This window comes from Montipora capricornis, chromosome 12 (assembly GCF_036669925.1).
Source record: "Montipora capricornis isolate CH-2021 chromosome 12, ASM3666992v2, whole genome shotgun sequence".
In the NCBI taxonomy this organism is placed as follows: domain Eukaryota; kingdom Metazoa; phylum Cnidaria; class Anthozoa; order Scleractinia; family Acroporidae; genus Montipora; species Montipora capricornis.
The window spans coordinates 20,399,307-20,414,306 of NC_090894.1; the positions used below are offsets into that span (position 1 = coordinate 20,399,307).

The following is a 15,000-nucleotide window of genomic DNA, read 5'->3' on the forward strand; positions in this document are numbered from 1 at the left end:
GCTCTTCTTGATAATTATATCGCTAAGCTCTTGGTATTAAACAGAATTTGATGAAATCTTTACTCTCAGGTTGGGCTGTTTACAGAGATTGGCCCCCTTTCATGTTTTGTATCAAGGCATGTAAGTAACCAGCAAACCACTATTCAGGCCTTACTTTCTCTCTCTATTCAGTTTCTTTAATCAAGGGCCCTTTCCATCAACAGCAATAATAATAGTCTTAAAAGTGCAGAATGATTTAGGTACATGTTGTATTTACCTGGGGGTAACAAATTATGCAGAAAACACTTGGAGAAGAGTTTGAGAATCCCTCTTCCCAAGGTTCAAAATCCAACCAAATGCAGTGCAGAAAGGCAAGCGTTCTTAGTGTTGAAGCAATACTGCCGTAGACTCCTTAGATGGGATGCCACAGTCAGATTACATCTAAATTAAAGTTGTGTAACCTTTAATCAGATTCACAAATGGCAATAATTTATTAGCTATGTGCTTGTGCACGTTACAATGTTGGCGCCTGCAGCTGTTGACCATGGTTTTATACTCAAAAGTTCCCTGCTAGCAGAGGTCTGTTTCCTTTTGCGTTGGCTGGGCTACTGAGTGCGAGAAAAGAGACCTCTGCTATGGGTTGAAACTCACTTTGATCCAACTGCTGTCCACAACCTTGGACACTACCGTACTCGTCAAACCACATAACCGATGACATGTGACTTAAGCCTGCTGTTTCCTGCCCATTCCTTTACAGTAATTACACTGTTATTAATTGTTTAAGTGAGTCCACACAGCATTAAGTATTACGTGAGGATTTGGTTGCTAAATAACCTCTGCGCATGCTCAACACAGTGAATTTCGATCCATGGCAGTGGTCTCTTTTCCTATACTTGTCAGCTCAGCGAATGCAAAAGAAAAGAGACCTGTGCTAGCAGGGAAACTCGAATGGTAACCCCTTCAAATGCCCTATTTTGTTCAATTTAGTTTAATTTATTTAGGCTGCATAGCAATCGTTCCTGTTCGACACAGGCTATTTTGAACAGGAACACTTGCGATGCAGGCTAAATTTATTTGTACTTCAGGAAATTCATATTATTTTATCATTTCAATGGCATCACCCTTTTGTAAGAACAGGCATTAAAACTGTTAGCATCCCATAGAGTGTACTCTTTTTGGGAACTTGTTTTAATGAGTCTCTTTCTAATAAGTGTCACACCTATGAGCATTAATGTACATGCAGATTGCCAAATTGCAGTATCCATTTATTAAGGGCTGACTGCCATTTTTCTCATTGTAGAATGCCAAGGCATGTCTTGCAATAAGTCAAGATAAATATGCAGCCTCTGAAAGTCCACTTTCAACCATAAGATTAAGCTATTCATTTTATTATTTTTAACTTTAATAATGGGAAATTAGATATACTTTATCTTGGGCTTCTGTCAAAAATTTATTCCTTTATCTTCTCCTTATATTCTCAGAAATATGAAAAAAGTAAGGTTGCAGTTGTTTTGACCCCCACACCCCCCCCCCCCCCCCTTCCATGTCTCGACATAGCCTCTGTGATAATTTTGGTCTGGTTGTTTATTTGTCTTATATTGTCCAGTCTATCCCATCTGATATGGAGTTTGATCCAAATTCAAATCCACCATGTTACAAGACTCAAGATGAGGTATGGCAAATGATCTGCATTGTATTTTCATTAATTCCATTAAGTTTTTTTTCTTGGGATGTACAAGTATCCTATAAACAGGCCCTTGGGGTTTCCAAAGGAGAGATTAGCGCTAGTAAAGCACTTCTTGGAAGTGTTCAACAGATTTTCCTTCAGCTATTTAGAGCATGCCATTCCAAAAACAACTTTTATAAGCCAGTGAAGAGCCTTTTCGAAGAGTGTTTGGGATAGATGCATTTTTGTATTTAAATTTTATTCCATAACAGACCAGTGACATATATATACCGGTAAGTGTCCAGCTTCAACCACATACAAGAGTAGCTTAAATAATACTTATGAATCTCTTTTGAAAAACTAAAGAACAGTGAGCTGTTGATTGTTTTTAATTGTCTTTTGCTTCTTCAATATGAATAATACACAAAAGTGGCCATATTGGCGCAAGCCAATATTTCACTTTTTCTTTGTTTTTTGTTGTAACTCTAGGACATTGTTATTCAACAAGATGATGAAATACGTCTTAGAATTGTAGGAACAAGGGTAGATGCCAAAGATATCGTAAGTACAATAATTATTGATGTGTTTTGTGGCTGGTGAAGGCACTGATGTTCATTAGCGATTTTGTTATAATCATTTAATGATCATATAAACTTAATAGGCCATTTCCGAGCTCATGTCTGCCTCCTCTTTAAAGTGAGTCAAAGTGTGCAGTTTTTCTGATGGTAATTAGTTCTACTTTACATTAAGAATCAAAGCTAATTTTCATAAGAAAACCATCGCTCTTAGACTCACTTTGAAGAGGAGGCAGACATGAACTCAGAAATAGCCTATTGTCTACAAAACGGTAATTGAATAATTACTGCAATTTTTAAAAACATCACAAATTTTTAAAATGCAAGACTTGTTTCAATATGTTTTACATCTTCATCAGTTACAAAATATTAAAAATTCTTACAAAATTTTACAACACCCTAGAAAAGCGTGTATGATGATTCCATAATATGTAGTATTCTACAATGTAGTTGCATTCTTTCTACATGTATCTTTGTTCTTTTTGTTACAAATCTATTATAATAGTACCATAGTTTATTACTGGTATGCATCCTTCTCAAGGTTGTTATAATTCCAGACAGTTTTTTCAAATCATTTTGTAATTACATGTATTGTCTGAGGTGTGAGACACATCAAAAATATATTTTGCAAATTAAAACATTTCGTGATCTTTTCAAAATTGCAAATCATGCCAGACTCACAAAAACTTACATTTTCTTGATATGTTTATTTTTCAGTTTGCTATTGGATCTCTCATGGATGACTACTTAGGTAAGTGCCTCTTCACAGATGTAAATCCTTAACAGAATCAACTCCAACATAGTGTAATATACTGTACATGTTCTTTATGTTCTAGGGTGTTTGAGGTGTCAATAGCATAAGGTCTCTTGTTTCAGTGTCTTTTATGTGGTACATTTGTGGCTGGGGCTCACATGACCAGATCTAATACGTTAGTCCATTGCAGGGTTGCCCCTGGCCTTATGTCAACGGTAGCAATTTCTACAAAGCTTTTTTCCAAGGAAATAGCATGAAGCCAGGCCTTGCACCTGCAACCTTGGGTTCTGGAGTCCACCATGCCTCCACTTATTTCCTTTCTTTTTCTTGCAGGTCTTGTCAGTTAACAAGAAAGGGATAAATATTCTTACAGAATATCACCTCAAACAACCATATGATATCAGAACTAAGTGCCATCAAGAATCTTAAAACATAAACTGGTGGTTGATGCCATCTTGACAAACATGCTGTATAGTATTTATTACAATTTTTTTAAGAGCAAGCACCTCAAAGTGCTTTAGCACAGCAACGCTTGTACTATAGTTAATTTACAATACAAAAAACATTTGAACCAGCCAATGGATGGATAGACTGCAAGCTACATTTGTACTTCAAAGGAATCTTTCCTAATGTCTGAATAGTAATTTTATTTTATTTTTACATTTTTGGCTGAAACAACTTACGGAATGATAACAATAATATTTCAATACAATGTTTTTTTTTTACTTCTGCTTAAAATAAATGTTTACCAGTAATAAAATGAAATTTTGCATTTCTACTGTTCTGACTAGCTGACTCTATCTCAGTTATCAGCTCACGTACCAAACTGAAAACAGTTCAAAGTTCAAACTATTCACTGAAGTGGAGGTAGCAAGTGGTACATATCTACCGGTACTTAGTTGCTTTGAAGCTCTGTAAATGTCCACCTCTTAGGCACTAGCTACCCACAATGAGGTGAACAGGTGTCTTACATGTAGTATATACTAAAACAGTGAGATTATAATAATAACACAAAAAGATGATTTTAACTCATTTATTCCTACAATGATTACAATATTTTTGGGTGCAAATGCCTTTAGGTGAATAAGAAAGGATATTTGGACTTTGAGTAGCCAATTAGAGCAAGCCTTTAACACTATCCACTGTTTTGGTATAATCATCTCTGGTATAGGTGAGAATGGTTTTAAATATTCACTAGTCGCCCCAATTTGGGTGAATAATATGGTTGACTATCTTGGTGGGACACACAACATAGTGGATTCAGCTTCAACAGTCAACCCATTCATTCCTTTTAAAGCTGCACAGTTCTTGTCCTTGATCCTCTGCAAACTTTGGGTTCAGCAACCATAACTTTCATTGGCATGCCACCAACAATCTGGAATAAAGGATTGAAACTTTTTTTGCACACATACATCTTTTTACTTAAAAACAATCTGCAGGAGAGTTGTTGATATGTCTTCCAAATTTTGCACATCATGTATTTCTGCCACTTCTCACTAGCTTGCCAAAATCAGATATCATACTACTACTTGCAGTCTAGCATACAAGGTTTTAAAAGCACAAATTTTACTGAAAACTGAAAACTCATGTTTCTACTTATGCTGGTACTCCAACCTTTCCATGAAGCTGTTTGATTGCTTTCTCAGCAGACATGCTGTCACTGAACTGAATAAAGGCACAACCCTGTGAATACAATAAGATGATCAGATGGCTTGGGCTGAGAGCACACTGGACTTTCCTGTGGGAACCAGCCATACCACCATTCAGGGTCTTAAAATAACAGAACACAAAGTACTGCTTTTTAATTGGATCTGGAAAATTTTCAGTTTTCACATGATGTCACAGCCGCCATGTTGGCGGCCATTTGCTACAGTACAGTTCTCATGTGGTTTTAATTGAATTGCGAAATGAGACAACCACGGGAAATTGCGTGCTTCAAAGTAAAATGAGTCCCTCACCCATTAAAATAAAAAATTACCTTAGATAGGCCATTAGCATCACAGTTGAGTTTAACCTGAGCGGATCCAAATTCACTGAATTCATCATGTAACTGGGACTCTGTGACATGTTTAGCACACACCACATACAAGCGACTGTTGTCTGCCTCATAATGAACGCCGAAAACTCCAAGATGGCCTTGCACTCCTTGAGAGCGGAGATTTGAACAAGCTAGCTTGACCTGAACACATAATGCTTTAGTGAGTTACAGGAAATATGTTACAATAATGATCACAGTACCGTAAACTTAATTTCTTACCAGTGCTACCTTCTGGTCATGTGTTAGCCACTGAAGACCTCTAATAATTTGAGAACTCATACCACTTTGAGCATCACTAACATAAAAAAAAAAAAAAACATTAAAAACACTTACTAGCAATTTAGGATTAAACAAATAAAATTCTTATACGACAAGCTATATAAGGCAACAAAGTTCTGAAGCCGTCTTCTCAGAATAGAGCAAGTTTAGTATGTTCCTTAAAAAGCCCCGAGCATTATGGGATTTGGGGAATTTTAATTTGCTGGAAGCGAACTTATGAAAATATAGTAAATACCCGCATATAAGTACATCTAGTAATGTATAATTTGACATATTTATGACACCAATTTTAAGAACATTTCAAGAACACTTTCAGGCTGATTTCTCACTAAGTAACCCTTAAATAAGAACAAAATCAGCCTGAAACCTGAATCAGTGTTCTTTTGCCTGTACAGTAGTGTTTACTGTTACTAAAAGGATCAAGGGTAAGTTGTTCAAAAGCCAATTACCATAACACTAATCCATATCTTGAAGAAGATTATGACATTTTTTAATTTCCAAGACATGTTTCGATGTTACGAACATCATCGTCAGTTACAGAATATTTGAAAAACCGTTAGGACTACTAACAACTAAGCAAAACATGCATAATTAATTATGATTAAGTGACAAGAATTACATATTTGAGTGAGTTAGAGAGTGTTTGAAAGAATGTAGAACCTAAAGCGTAAGTGTCAGGTTGATGTGATGAACTTGTTGGACGGTTTAAATTAGGCTTTTCCCAATTTAAATACCAACCAAGGTTTTGAATTTTGCCCGACCAAAAAACCTCAGCAGTGTAATTTTATGTTGAAGTAACCTAGGATTAGCTGCTGCTTCTTAATTATTTTGTTCTTTGGTTAGATCATTTTTATTATTTATTTTTTGGCTTCACCAGACATACAAGTTATGGTAATTGTGAAGAAGAGCTTCCCAAAAAACCTGTCGGTCGACTGTCGGCCAACAGACTACCGACAGGTTACCAACAGTCGGCCGACAGACGGCCGACAGACGGCCGACAGTCGACCGACAGGTTTTTTGGGGAGCTCTTCTTTACAATTACCCAAGTTACAAACTATCACACACAAGTACTACCAGTGAGGCAATGATAAAGGCTGCGCGACCCACAACACTGGGAGCCAATTACTGCAGGAAACAAATCCATGTTCCCTTGGAAACTTTTGTGAGAATTTACAAAGCAGTAACACTGATAAATTATCATCACTAGAGGACTTTCTACCTTAGCATTATATATGACGGCCAACTTTAGTTTACGCCTTCAGAAGGCCGTTTTGTGCGGTCGAAATATAGGTGTAAACTAAAGTTGTGTCATCTCTTCATTTGTGGTCTATTACTTTTTTATTGCTTGGAGCAAACATCTACACAATATTTTATGCTTGTGGGACTTGCATGTAAGAAAACTTTTAATTCACTAAACTGCTATTTTAACTGAGGGAAAACAAGTCATGTTAAAATGTTAATCTGATTCTAAGAGCAAGGGTGTTTTTCATAAAACTTACTTTAAAAAAAGCGGTTGACGATTATTATTATTTGTTGACACCTGCCCCTCCAGTACTTTCATCATACTTTGATCAGTAGTGACATCAGCCTGATCCATACTTTCTTCAGCTCCTGTTCTTTGGAACTTCTTCTTGGGCATCTCTTGGTCCCACCTTGAAGAGCATCTCTTAGACTGTCTGCAAAAATTAATTATTACAAGCCATTTTCACTATAATGATAACTTCCAGTCAAGGTTTGGCTCGGCTAAGGCATGGGAGGAATGAGATTAGACAGAAATAAGCAGTCTGGGCAAAAGGGGACAGGCATGACACATGCAAAAGCAAAGTCAAAGATGAGAAGGGAGAATGGAAGCAACTGTCTCACTGTGTTGGCAGCCTTGTTGTAAAAGCTCACAATTTGGGAACAAGAAGCCTTAGATTCCCCTGAAAGGTATTCCAGGAGTCGGAGACCACTAGGTTTCTAGCTTATTGCAGAGAATTACCGGTAAGCAATAATATTAAAAAAGACCTTAAAAAGTATGATGAGTATTTTGCACCCTAGACGAGGGTCATCTCTGGTGTAATGATATAGAGACGTTTGCTTTATTTTATGGAGAGTGAAAAGTTGTTGAGAGTTAATTGTTAACCATGTGTTTTTTTTCACATCAGCAGCAAGTTTTTCCAGAAGAGATGAGTCCTGGATGAGGATGATTGCATAGATTAAGGTCCTGGTCCTTTATCATCACTACCTTCAAACAAACTGTAAGCTCTAAATCTTAGCTGGCATGAGCAACCATAACAAGCAAATCCTTTAGAACATTTCTTTTTAAGAGTGCAGTTAGTAACTAAGCATGACTTACTTCAAGGAAGGGTCATCGAGGTAAACAGTATCAGAAAACACTTTTCCTTTCTTCTTGTCCAACTTCTACACAGTAGGATAACAAAATAATTATTAGTTGTGGCACTAATTGGAATAACTTAATTGTGTGTAAGAAATTTAACTTGTCACTGAGAAGAGATGAAGAACCACAATAACTCAATCAAAATTATATAATATTAAGGAAAATCAAATGTTACCAGAGCATGTTGTTGTTGTTGTTGTGCTTCCTTGGATATGGAGTCTTCACCATTCAGCAGTTGTTCTTCTCGGTTTTCCTGCCCCCAGCCTAACTGCATAGTGCGGCCATATATCTCAAATTCCTGCATGCTGTTGAAAGCAATTATTATTTTCTTGATTTATTTACCATTACAGCCTACCATTCTTTCATGAAGATTAACGGCTGGGGTATACTGCACATCGCAATGGTAATAAGCACTAGGAACTTCTGAATCAATGCTGAGAGAATAAAACAATTCACTGAAAACATGGGAAATTCATAGGTAATAGTTGTACTTACAATATTGTAATTGGCTTATTGCAGAGGTGCCAACCTATGGAGATCTAAAATCTGGAGATTTTTTCCATCCGGTCTCCCCACCCCTCCCCCCTCGATCAACCTACCCACTCCCCCTTCCCTCCTCTCCCCCCAAAAACGCACCCATCCATCCATCCCCCCGCAGCTCCTTCAGAATACAAGAATATTCTGCCGCCATTGTGAATTTGCGGGAAAACAGGGTACTTATGTCAAGAATTTTTATTGGTCAATCGGAGATCCAATCAAACAATCGGTTATATGGCTATGATAGCTAAAGGAAGCCATTTTGTTTAGTTCTATTAACGTGTGTTTGAAACCCAGAGATGAAGAAGAAATGCATTAGGAAAAAATGAAACGAGTTTGAAAAAATCGATTTTGTTCAAAGTTGGGGATGAAATTTGAGTCTAGAATGGAGAAACGTCTGTGAAAAAAGGTTTAGAGTCGTGTTTATCCGGGAGATTTAATGACACGTATGGGAGACCGGGAGATTCGTTCCATATCCGGGAGAGTTGGCACGTATGTTATTGTGCCCTTCATTGACATACAAGAAATGGATCACTTTAAGTTTAAGTTTATTTCAATCAAGAGTTTTGTTTTCTTTCAATGCAGTCATTCATACCAGTATCTTGTAAGCAAACCTTAATATGGTTCAGCATTGTCACTGGTGGAAAATCAGTCACCTTGCATTTTTAACAGTCATGTATTCCATCAACTGTTGCTGGAAATATGACTGTCAGTAGGGAAAGTTTAATGCATTGATTGAAAAATTCAGTGTCACTTATTCATGAACATAAAGGCCAGAAGCACATGCCAGCACTAAAACGAATCCAATTTAATGTCAAACTTGGTAAAGCATTCATCTTCAGATTGTATTATTGAAGATTGAATACTGGTAGGTTAATAATTTAAAACTTAACTTTTCTAAAGTAAGTGGTAATAATTGAAATTATGCTGCAAACACAATTAAATTGAAATAAAACATAACTGATTCCAAGAAGGAATACAGTATATGTGAAATAACAATAATAATAATAATAATAATAATAATAATAATAATAATAGTGATTGTCACGCTAATCGCCATCGCAAGTACAGCAACGACACAGCTCAACAAGGTTGAACCGAAAGCATACTATGGCACCTCTGGCTGCTGTTATAAGGTTCATGTGTGACCTTGGAGCACAGTTTACAGCCAGCTAGAATCAGCTGTATGCTGGTTTTTGCTGAGGGGAAAAACTGGAGGACCCAGAGAAAAACCCTTGTAGCAGAGTAGAGAACCAAAACAACCTCAACCCACTTACGGCGTCTGGTCCGTGAACCAAACCTGAGCCACATTGGTGGGAGGCGAGAGCTCTCACCACCATGCCATCCACTGAAATGAGAATAATGATGTAACACTACCTTAAGTTTGTTAACTACCCATTGTAGCTTGAAACCCCATTGTTTAAAAAATAGCCATGTTAAAACCACTACCACATTCAGTCTTCAAGTAATCAATACATATTAAATAAAATCTCCAAGGCTATGCTAAATGCCCTCTTATGGCAGGAAATCTGCCAATTGATCAAAATAATTATATTAATGCAATAATAATCTAACAACAATAAATCTGACTAAAAGCAAGTTTCTGGAATAGAGGTATGTCATATTACAACTTACCAAATCAAAGCAAGCTCAGTTGATCTTCGGTTTGGAAATGTGACAAATCCATAACCTCTGGACTGATGTCTTTTCAAGTCCAACACTACATGTGCCTAAAAAAAAGAAGGTCAAAAAGAAAGGCAATGGCTGCTTATGCAAGTTTCCTTCACTTTGAAGGAGAACACACATAATTATATCTATAACTTCTTCTGTATACTCTGCCAAGCCATTGGAGCAGCTGGTTAGGCATTGTCCTAACATAAAGGAGGTTGTCGGTTCATTAATCAGGACCTTTAAATAACTCAGGAGAAAGCAAGCTGCTTCCTTAGTTTGTAATTATATCTGCATTTGGCTAAATTTTCTAGTCTTGACAGGTAAGGGAGATTAACTGAAGGTCACATTTCAACACTTGTAGAGTTACCCTTTGGGATATTTAAAGAACATCCTCATTAACTTTATAGGAGCAGGGCATCAAGTTCATGAGATCTGGATGCACAGGGTGTACTATACATAATTAGTTCTCAGCCCCATTGAGTGACGTCGCCTGTCACAATAAAATGTTCATAAACCTGATAATTATTTATTATTAATGATAATAATGTTTTATTAATCAATCATAACTATTATCAGATACCCACAATGGTTGAAATCACACTCACTAGATTTCTATCAATAAGTGAATAACAATGTACAAAATCGTCAAAAACATAAATTATTTTACTAAAATAATCATCATGATAAATTAGAAATAAACCATCTTGAGTGACTCACAAAGTTTTACTAACAAAAATGTATCGTCAAGATTAAAAATTGTTTTATTGAAAATAATGGGAGACCTCTTACAACTCGCTGAAACCATTCTGACCAACACAGCATAAATTACTCACGACTATAAAATGATGTGCAGATCACACCTAAACATTCACAAATGCAGCCTGCTGATTTAAGCATGAATAGTTACAACTTAAGGACAGTGCCTACTATTATTATTGTGCATACGTTCTGCGCCTCTCCCCATAGTCGGATTTCCCATCGGTAGTGCTTACTAATCCAGGGGATATTTTTGCGCGGTTTAAAACTATTTGGAGAAAGCAGAACTTAGCATTAGTGCTCTTGCTATCCAAAAAGAAAATTATGGATATCCAGGCATTTTTCAGAGATAATTAAGCTTTAATTTGGAAAGGAATGCCAATTACATTGCTTTGCATTTTAAAGCTTTTTACTAATACTGTTGATTAATTATCTTTGAAAAAATTAATGCATGGTTATCCCCAATTATCTTTTTGGATTTTAATAGCACTTGTTGAGATCAGCTTTTCCTGCAAATCCATACAACTGTGCAAAAATACCTTTGAATTAGTAGGCACCGTCCTTAACAGCATAATAGCATCAACACAAACAATAAACTTTTCTTCCATACCATTTGCATTAATTGTCATTCACCATCATGGTAAAGTGAGAGAGAGTACAATTTAACCAATTTCATGTATCTTTTATATGGTACATGGCATTACATAATTATGTCAAAAGCAATGATAGTTTATAAAATAATAATATACCTTCAGTTTATCTTTGTCACCTTCATCCACGATGAAGGTTTTGAATGCAGCATTTAAAATCTGAGATGACACCTCTCGACTCAATCCTCCAACAAAAACATTGCGCTTATTGGGAAACGCAATCATCATCTTCCATAGAGAAACATCTTTTTCATTTGATAGGTAAGTACAGTCTTGGATTCTCTCAGAAGAACTTGGCTTATCCTCAGGACCATCTCCTTCCTTTTTTAAAAAAAATCAGGCACAACAGGCAAAAAACACACAGGGAGAACAAAAGTTGTGGTCATTGTTCACTATTCATGCTTCAAAAGAACAAAAGACACAAGATGGTTGGAATGTTTCACTAATGGTCATAACATCTCATTCCACCCTCCCCTTCCAAGCTATATTCAAGGGTAACCCTCCCCCTTTCCCTCCTGAGAGGGACATGTACACACTTGAAGATTTTAAAAGACACAAAAGACACAAGACAATTTTACTCTTTCAAAGGGGAGCAGTTGAGGGCTGAAAGGCTTAGTAAACCTTGTCCTGGCTCATGCTAAACCACAACTACATAGCTTTACAAATGAATAAAGGGGGTAGTTTCTAAAGAAACTGTCAGAGTGGTGCTGCACCAGTGGGGAAGCAGCACACAAAAATTTCGAAATGTCAGCTTTTAGAATCCCTGAATGGTGGTCAATTTACATTATCAACCCTGTTGATAAAACCAAATTTTTGTGTACATAGCTTTACCCTTACCATTGTGTAAACTCATAGAGCAGTATGGAAAGCAATGATCAAAGGACAGAGCGCATGCTTGAAGTTTCCCCTTTACTCATAGGGTGTCAAGTATTGAGGTACAGGTCAAAATTGGAAACTAAAAAGTACATCATGCAAGGAGCTGCGAGTGGGAAGTCAGGAAGGGTTTCAATAAAATTTAAAGCTGGCAGTTGGTTTATTAAAAATTGGTCATTTTGTTAGTGCAAAACATTATTGTTCTACGTTGTAGAGTAATGTTGGTGAGACAACATTCTGATTTAAAAGTGAAAGAGACACAGGGCATCTCCAAAATAAATTGTCTGTGTCTTAGGGTGCACGAGGAGCCAATAGGTTAACAAAAGGGAAAAAAATCAAAAACAAAACTTAAAAACATTGACTATACATGTAAACGGCATTGCACTGATAATATTGCATGTCTTGTTTCCTAATTGTCCTTATTCTAAATATCTCAGATAGTACACATGGTGTGATTGGCTAAATTAGTGGGCCATATTCTACAGTACCGCCCAGTACTGTACGGCTCACTAAAATTGAAACTTTCAAATTGATAAAATATTCTCTATAGTGTTTATCATGCCATTTCTGTTAGTACATAAACAAGCAAAACTGTCTTAATTTTGCAAGCAACAAATTCAAAAAGCCAAGAAGACTTTGTTTTTCGGATTTTGACGGTGCAATCTTTGTGGCAGTTCAACCTTCCACTTGACTTTGACTAGCTTCCTTTTCCACGTACCTGATTTCCTCAGAGATATAATAAATATTTTACTAACCTTGTTCTCTCAGTCGGTACTGTAAATTACGGACCCTTGTTTTTCCCCTTCAATTTATGGCCTGTAAATCTAAGGGGAAATACATGGGCCTTAATTTACAGTACAGCCCTTGAACTTGGTTAGTAAGAGGTATTTACAACTAGGATTAGATACCAGAAGAGAATTTTGAATTTCAGTGCTTTTAAATGACAGGTTAATGGTACATGTACTTAACGTTGCTGGCGCCATCCAACGAAAATAAGACAAAAGGCAGAGGGGGAGGATGAAATGTTTCTTGTGATGGCATTTGGCTGACATAATTCAGCATCTTCTTAACAGCAATTTCCTGCTCTTCACCTGTTGGAACTGTAAGTGTAAATTACTGAAATGTCAATATTGTTATTATCAACTGAAAGGTAAGATGTCCAGAAAGTGCATACGTGTGTTCTTATATCCATAAAAGTTAGCTTCATTTTCGCATTAAAGTGCCCCTACATGTATAGCTAACCCCAAAACATTTTTTTCACTAAAGTGAATCTTTGCACCTGTTCGAAACGCATTGCGGCAATTTTTTCCCTTTTCTAACAAATTCTGCCATTTTATAGGCGTGGAAAGTTGCAAAAATCCAAGCATCTTTTGTTCATGACTGAGTCAGAAGGGGAGTGGGTCTATTTGTGACTTGACGTCACAATCTACTTTGCATGCATGTTTACAAAGAGTTAATGCAATGTAAATCAGTTTGTGACATCAACTCCAGAATAGACCCACTCCCCTTCTGACTCGGTCATGAACAAAAGATGCTTGGATTTTTGCAACTTTCCACGCCTATAAAATGGCAGGTTAGCATTTTTGTAAAGGTTAATTACCGGTAGGTTGTTTCAACTATAGTACCCTTCACTATCCCCACCCCTACGCCCTATCCCTCACTCCCTACCCCTGAAATAGTCATGCAGACTAATTCATTGGTAATACGTGGAGCACACGAACTTGAGTCTGTGCCACAAGGCTAATCTGAGAAAATAGAGTAATGTTGTAGAATGTGCACACAGATGACAAGCATGACTGACAAACCGAAAGAAACCGTACAACTAAGAAAAACCAAAAACTGCTTCGGATACCAAATCCGAAAAACTGCTTGTATTACTTTGCCAAAAACCGAAAACCAACTGCTAACAATGGGAAAAATTACAAACCAAAACAGATGCTAAGCCCAAAAACCCAATTAAAAAAAGGTGAAAACCGCAAAACCAAATTCCCAATGTAATCGTGATTAATTACTGGTAAGCATGACTTTCTCGTATCTACTCCTGTAGATCAATCAGTTGTCAGCCACAGAGGTCCTATACTGGATTTGTACCCTGGTCAGGAATGTGTTGCCTCATTTCATTATTATCCATAATGCTTAAAACACCGTAGAGCATCAATATGGTAAGTTGATTTTGAAGAGTTAATGATTAATGCTGAACCTGGATAAATGCCACGAGAACACCTTTAGATAAAAATAGTTTTCATACTTGAGTCCAATGTTAATTTTACCACAATTGCTTGTAATCTTGCAATCTGATCAAGGCTAATTTGCCGTTGTCGATTAGAGTACAGCCAACACTGAACCACATTCGATTTGATAAATTTACAATGGATCAAGCTTTTCCAGTAGGGAAAAACATACACAAGGTGGATTTCAATGAATTCCCTAGCATTTCCACTTACTCTTTGGCTGTTTTACTTCAAATGCTGAGAAAGATTAAAAATGAAACAAATGCTTTTATTAGACAAACTACTACAGTAACCACACTTGCCTTCTTCTTGTTGTGGTTTTCTGAAAACAGTAACTGGTGCTTTTATCCTTTCTAGTTTTCGTCTCTTTAATTTTGTCATCTCGGGTGGTTTCTCTGTTTGTTTTTCAGTTTTCTGTTGAATTAGAGTCTCTTTCCTTTTTTCTCTTAACACTGGAGCTTCTTGACATTGTGGGATTGAGAGTGGAACTGAGATAAAACAAAACAAGTTACAGCAGGGAATTCTCCACTGTTATCTCAAACTAGCTGAGCTATTTTTTTTCGGAATACTCTCAAGCTATCTTTGAGTTTTTTTCCCCTGCTTTTGCTTCA

General features: G+C 36.7%; 2 protein-coding genes across 2 annotated transcripts in view; one reads left to right on the top strand and one right to left on the bottom strand.

Moving 5' to 3' along the window:
* The window catches only part of LOC138027988 (DNA-directed RNA polymerase II subunit RPB7), a 7,215-nt gene extending 3,465 nt beyond the window's left edge, over positions 1–3,750 (top strand). The window contains exons 5-9 of the mRNA XM_068875625.1: positions 70–120; positions 1,586–1,651; positions 2,135–2,206; positions 2,938–2,971; positions 3,308–3,750. Coding sequence (XP_068731726.1) covers positions 70–120; positions 1,586–1,651; positions 2,135–2,206; positions 2,938–2,971; positions 3,308–3,321 — 237 coding nt within the window. The 3' untranslated portion in view covers positions 3,322–3,750. The remainder of the gene's footprint in view (positions 1–69; positions 121–1,585; positions 1,652–2,134; positions 2,207–2,937; positions 2,972–3,307) is intronic.
* Positions 3,751–3,894: 144 nt separating this feature from the next.
* Positions 3,895–15,000, bottom strand: part of LOC138027986 (uncharacterized) — a 12,191-nt gene continuing 1,085 nt past the window's right edge. The window contains exons 2-12 of the mRNA XM_068875619.1: positions 14,692–14,877; positions 13,128–13,258; positions 11,385–11,606; positions 9,844–9,938; positions 7,847–7,976; positions 7,630–7,694; positions 6,791–6,967; positions 5,232–5,307; positions 4,953–5,153; positions 4,589–4,657; positions 3,895–4,349 (exon numbers count right to left, since the gene is read on the bottom strand). Of these exons, the coding sequence (XP_068731720.1) occupies positions 4,266–4,349; positions 4,589–4,657; positions 4,953–5,153; positions 5,232–5,307; positions 6,791–6,967; positions 7,630–7,694; positions 7,847–7,976; positions 9,844–9,938; positions 11,385–11,606; positions 13,128–13,258; positions 14,692–14,877 (1,436 nt within the window). The 3' untranslated portion in view covers positions 3,895–4,265. The remainder of the gene's footprint in view (positions 4,350–4,588; positions 4,658–4,952; positions 5,154–5,231; positions 5,308–6,790; positions 6,968–7,629; positions 7,695–7,846; positions 7,977–9,843; positions 9,939–11,384; positions 11,607–13,127; positions 13,259–14,691; positions 14,878–15,000) is intronic.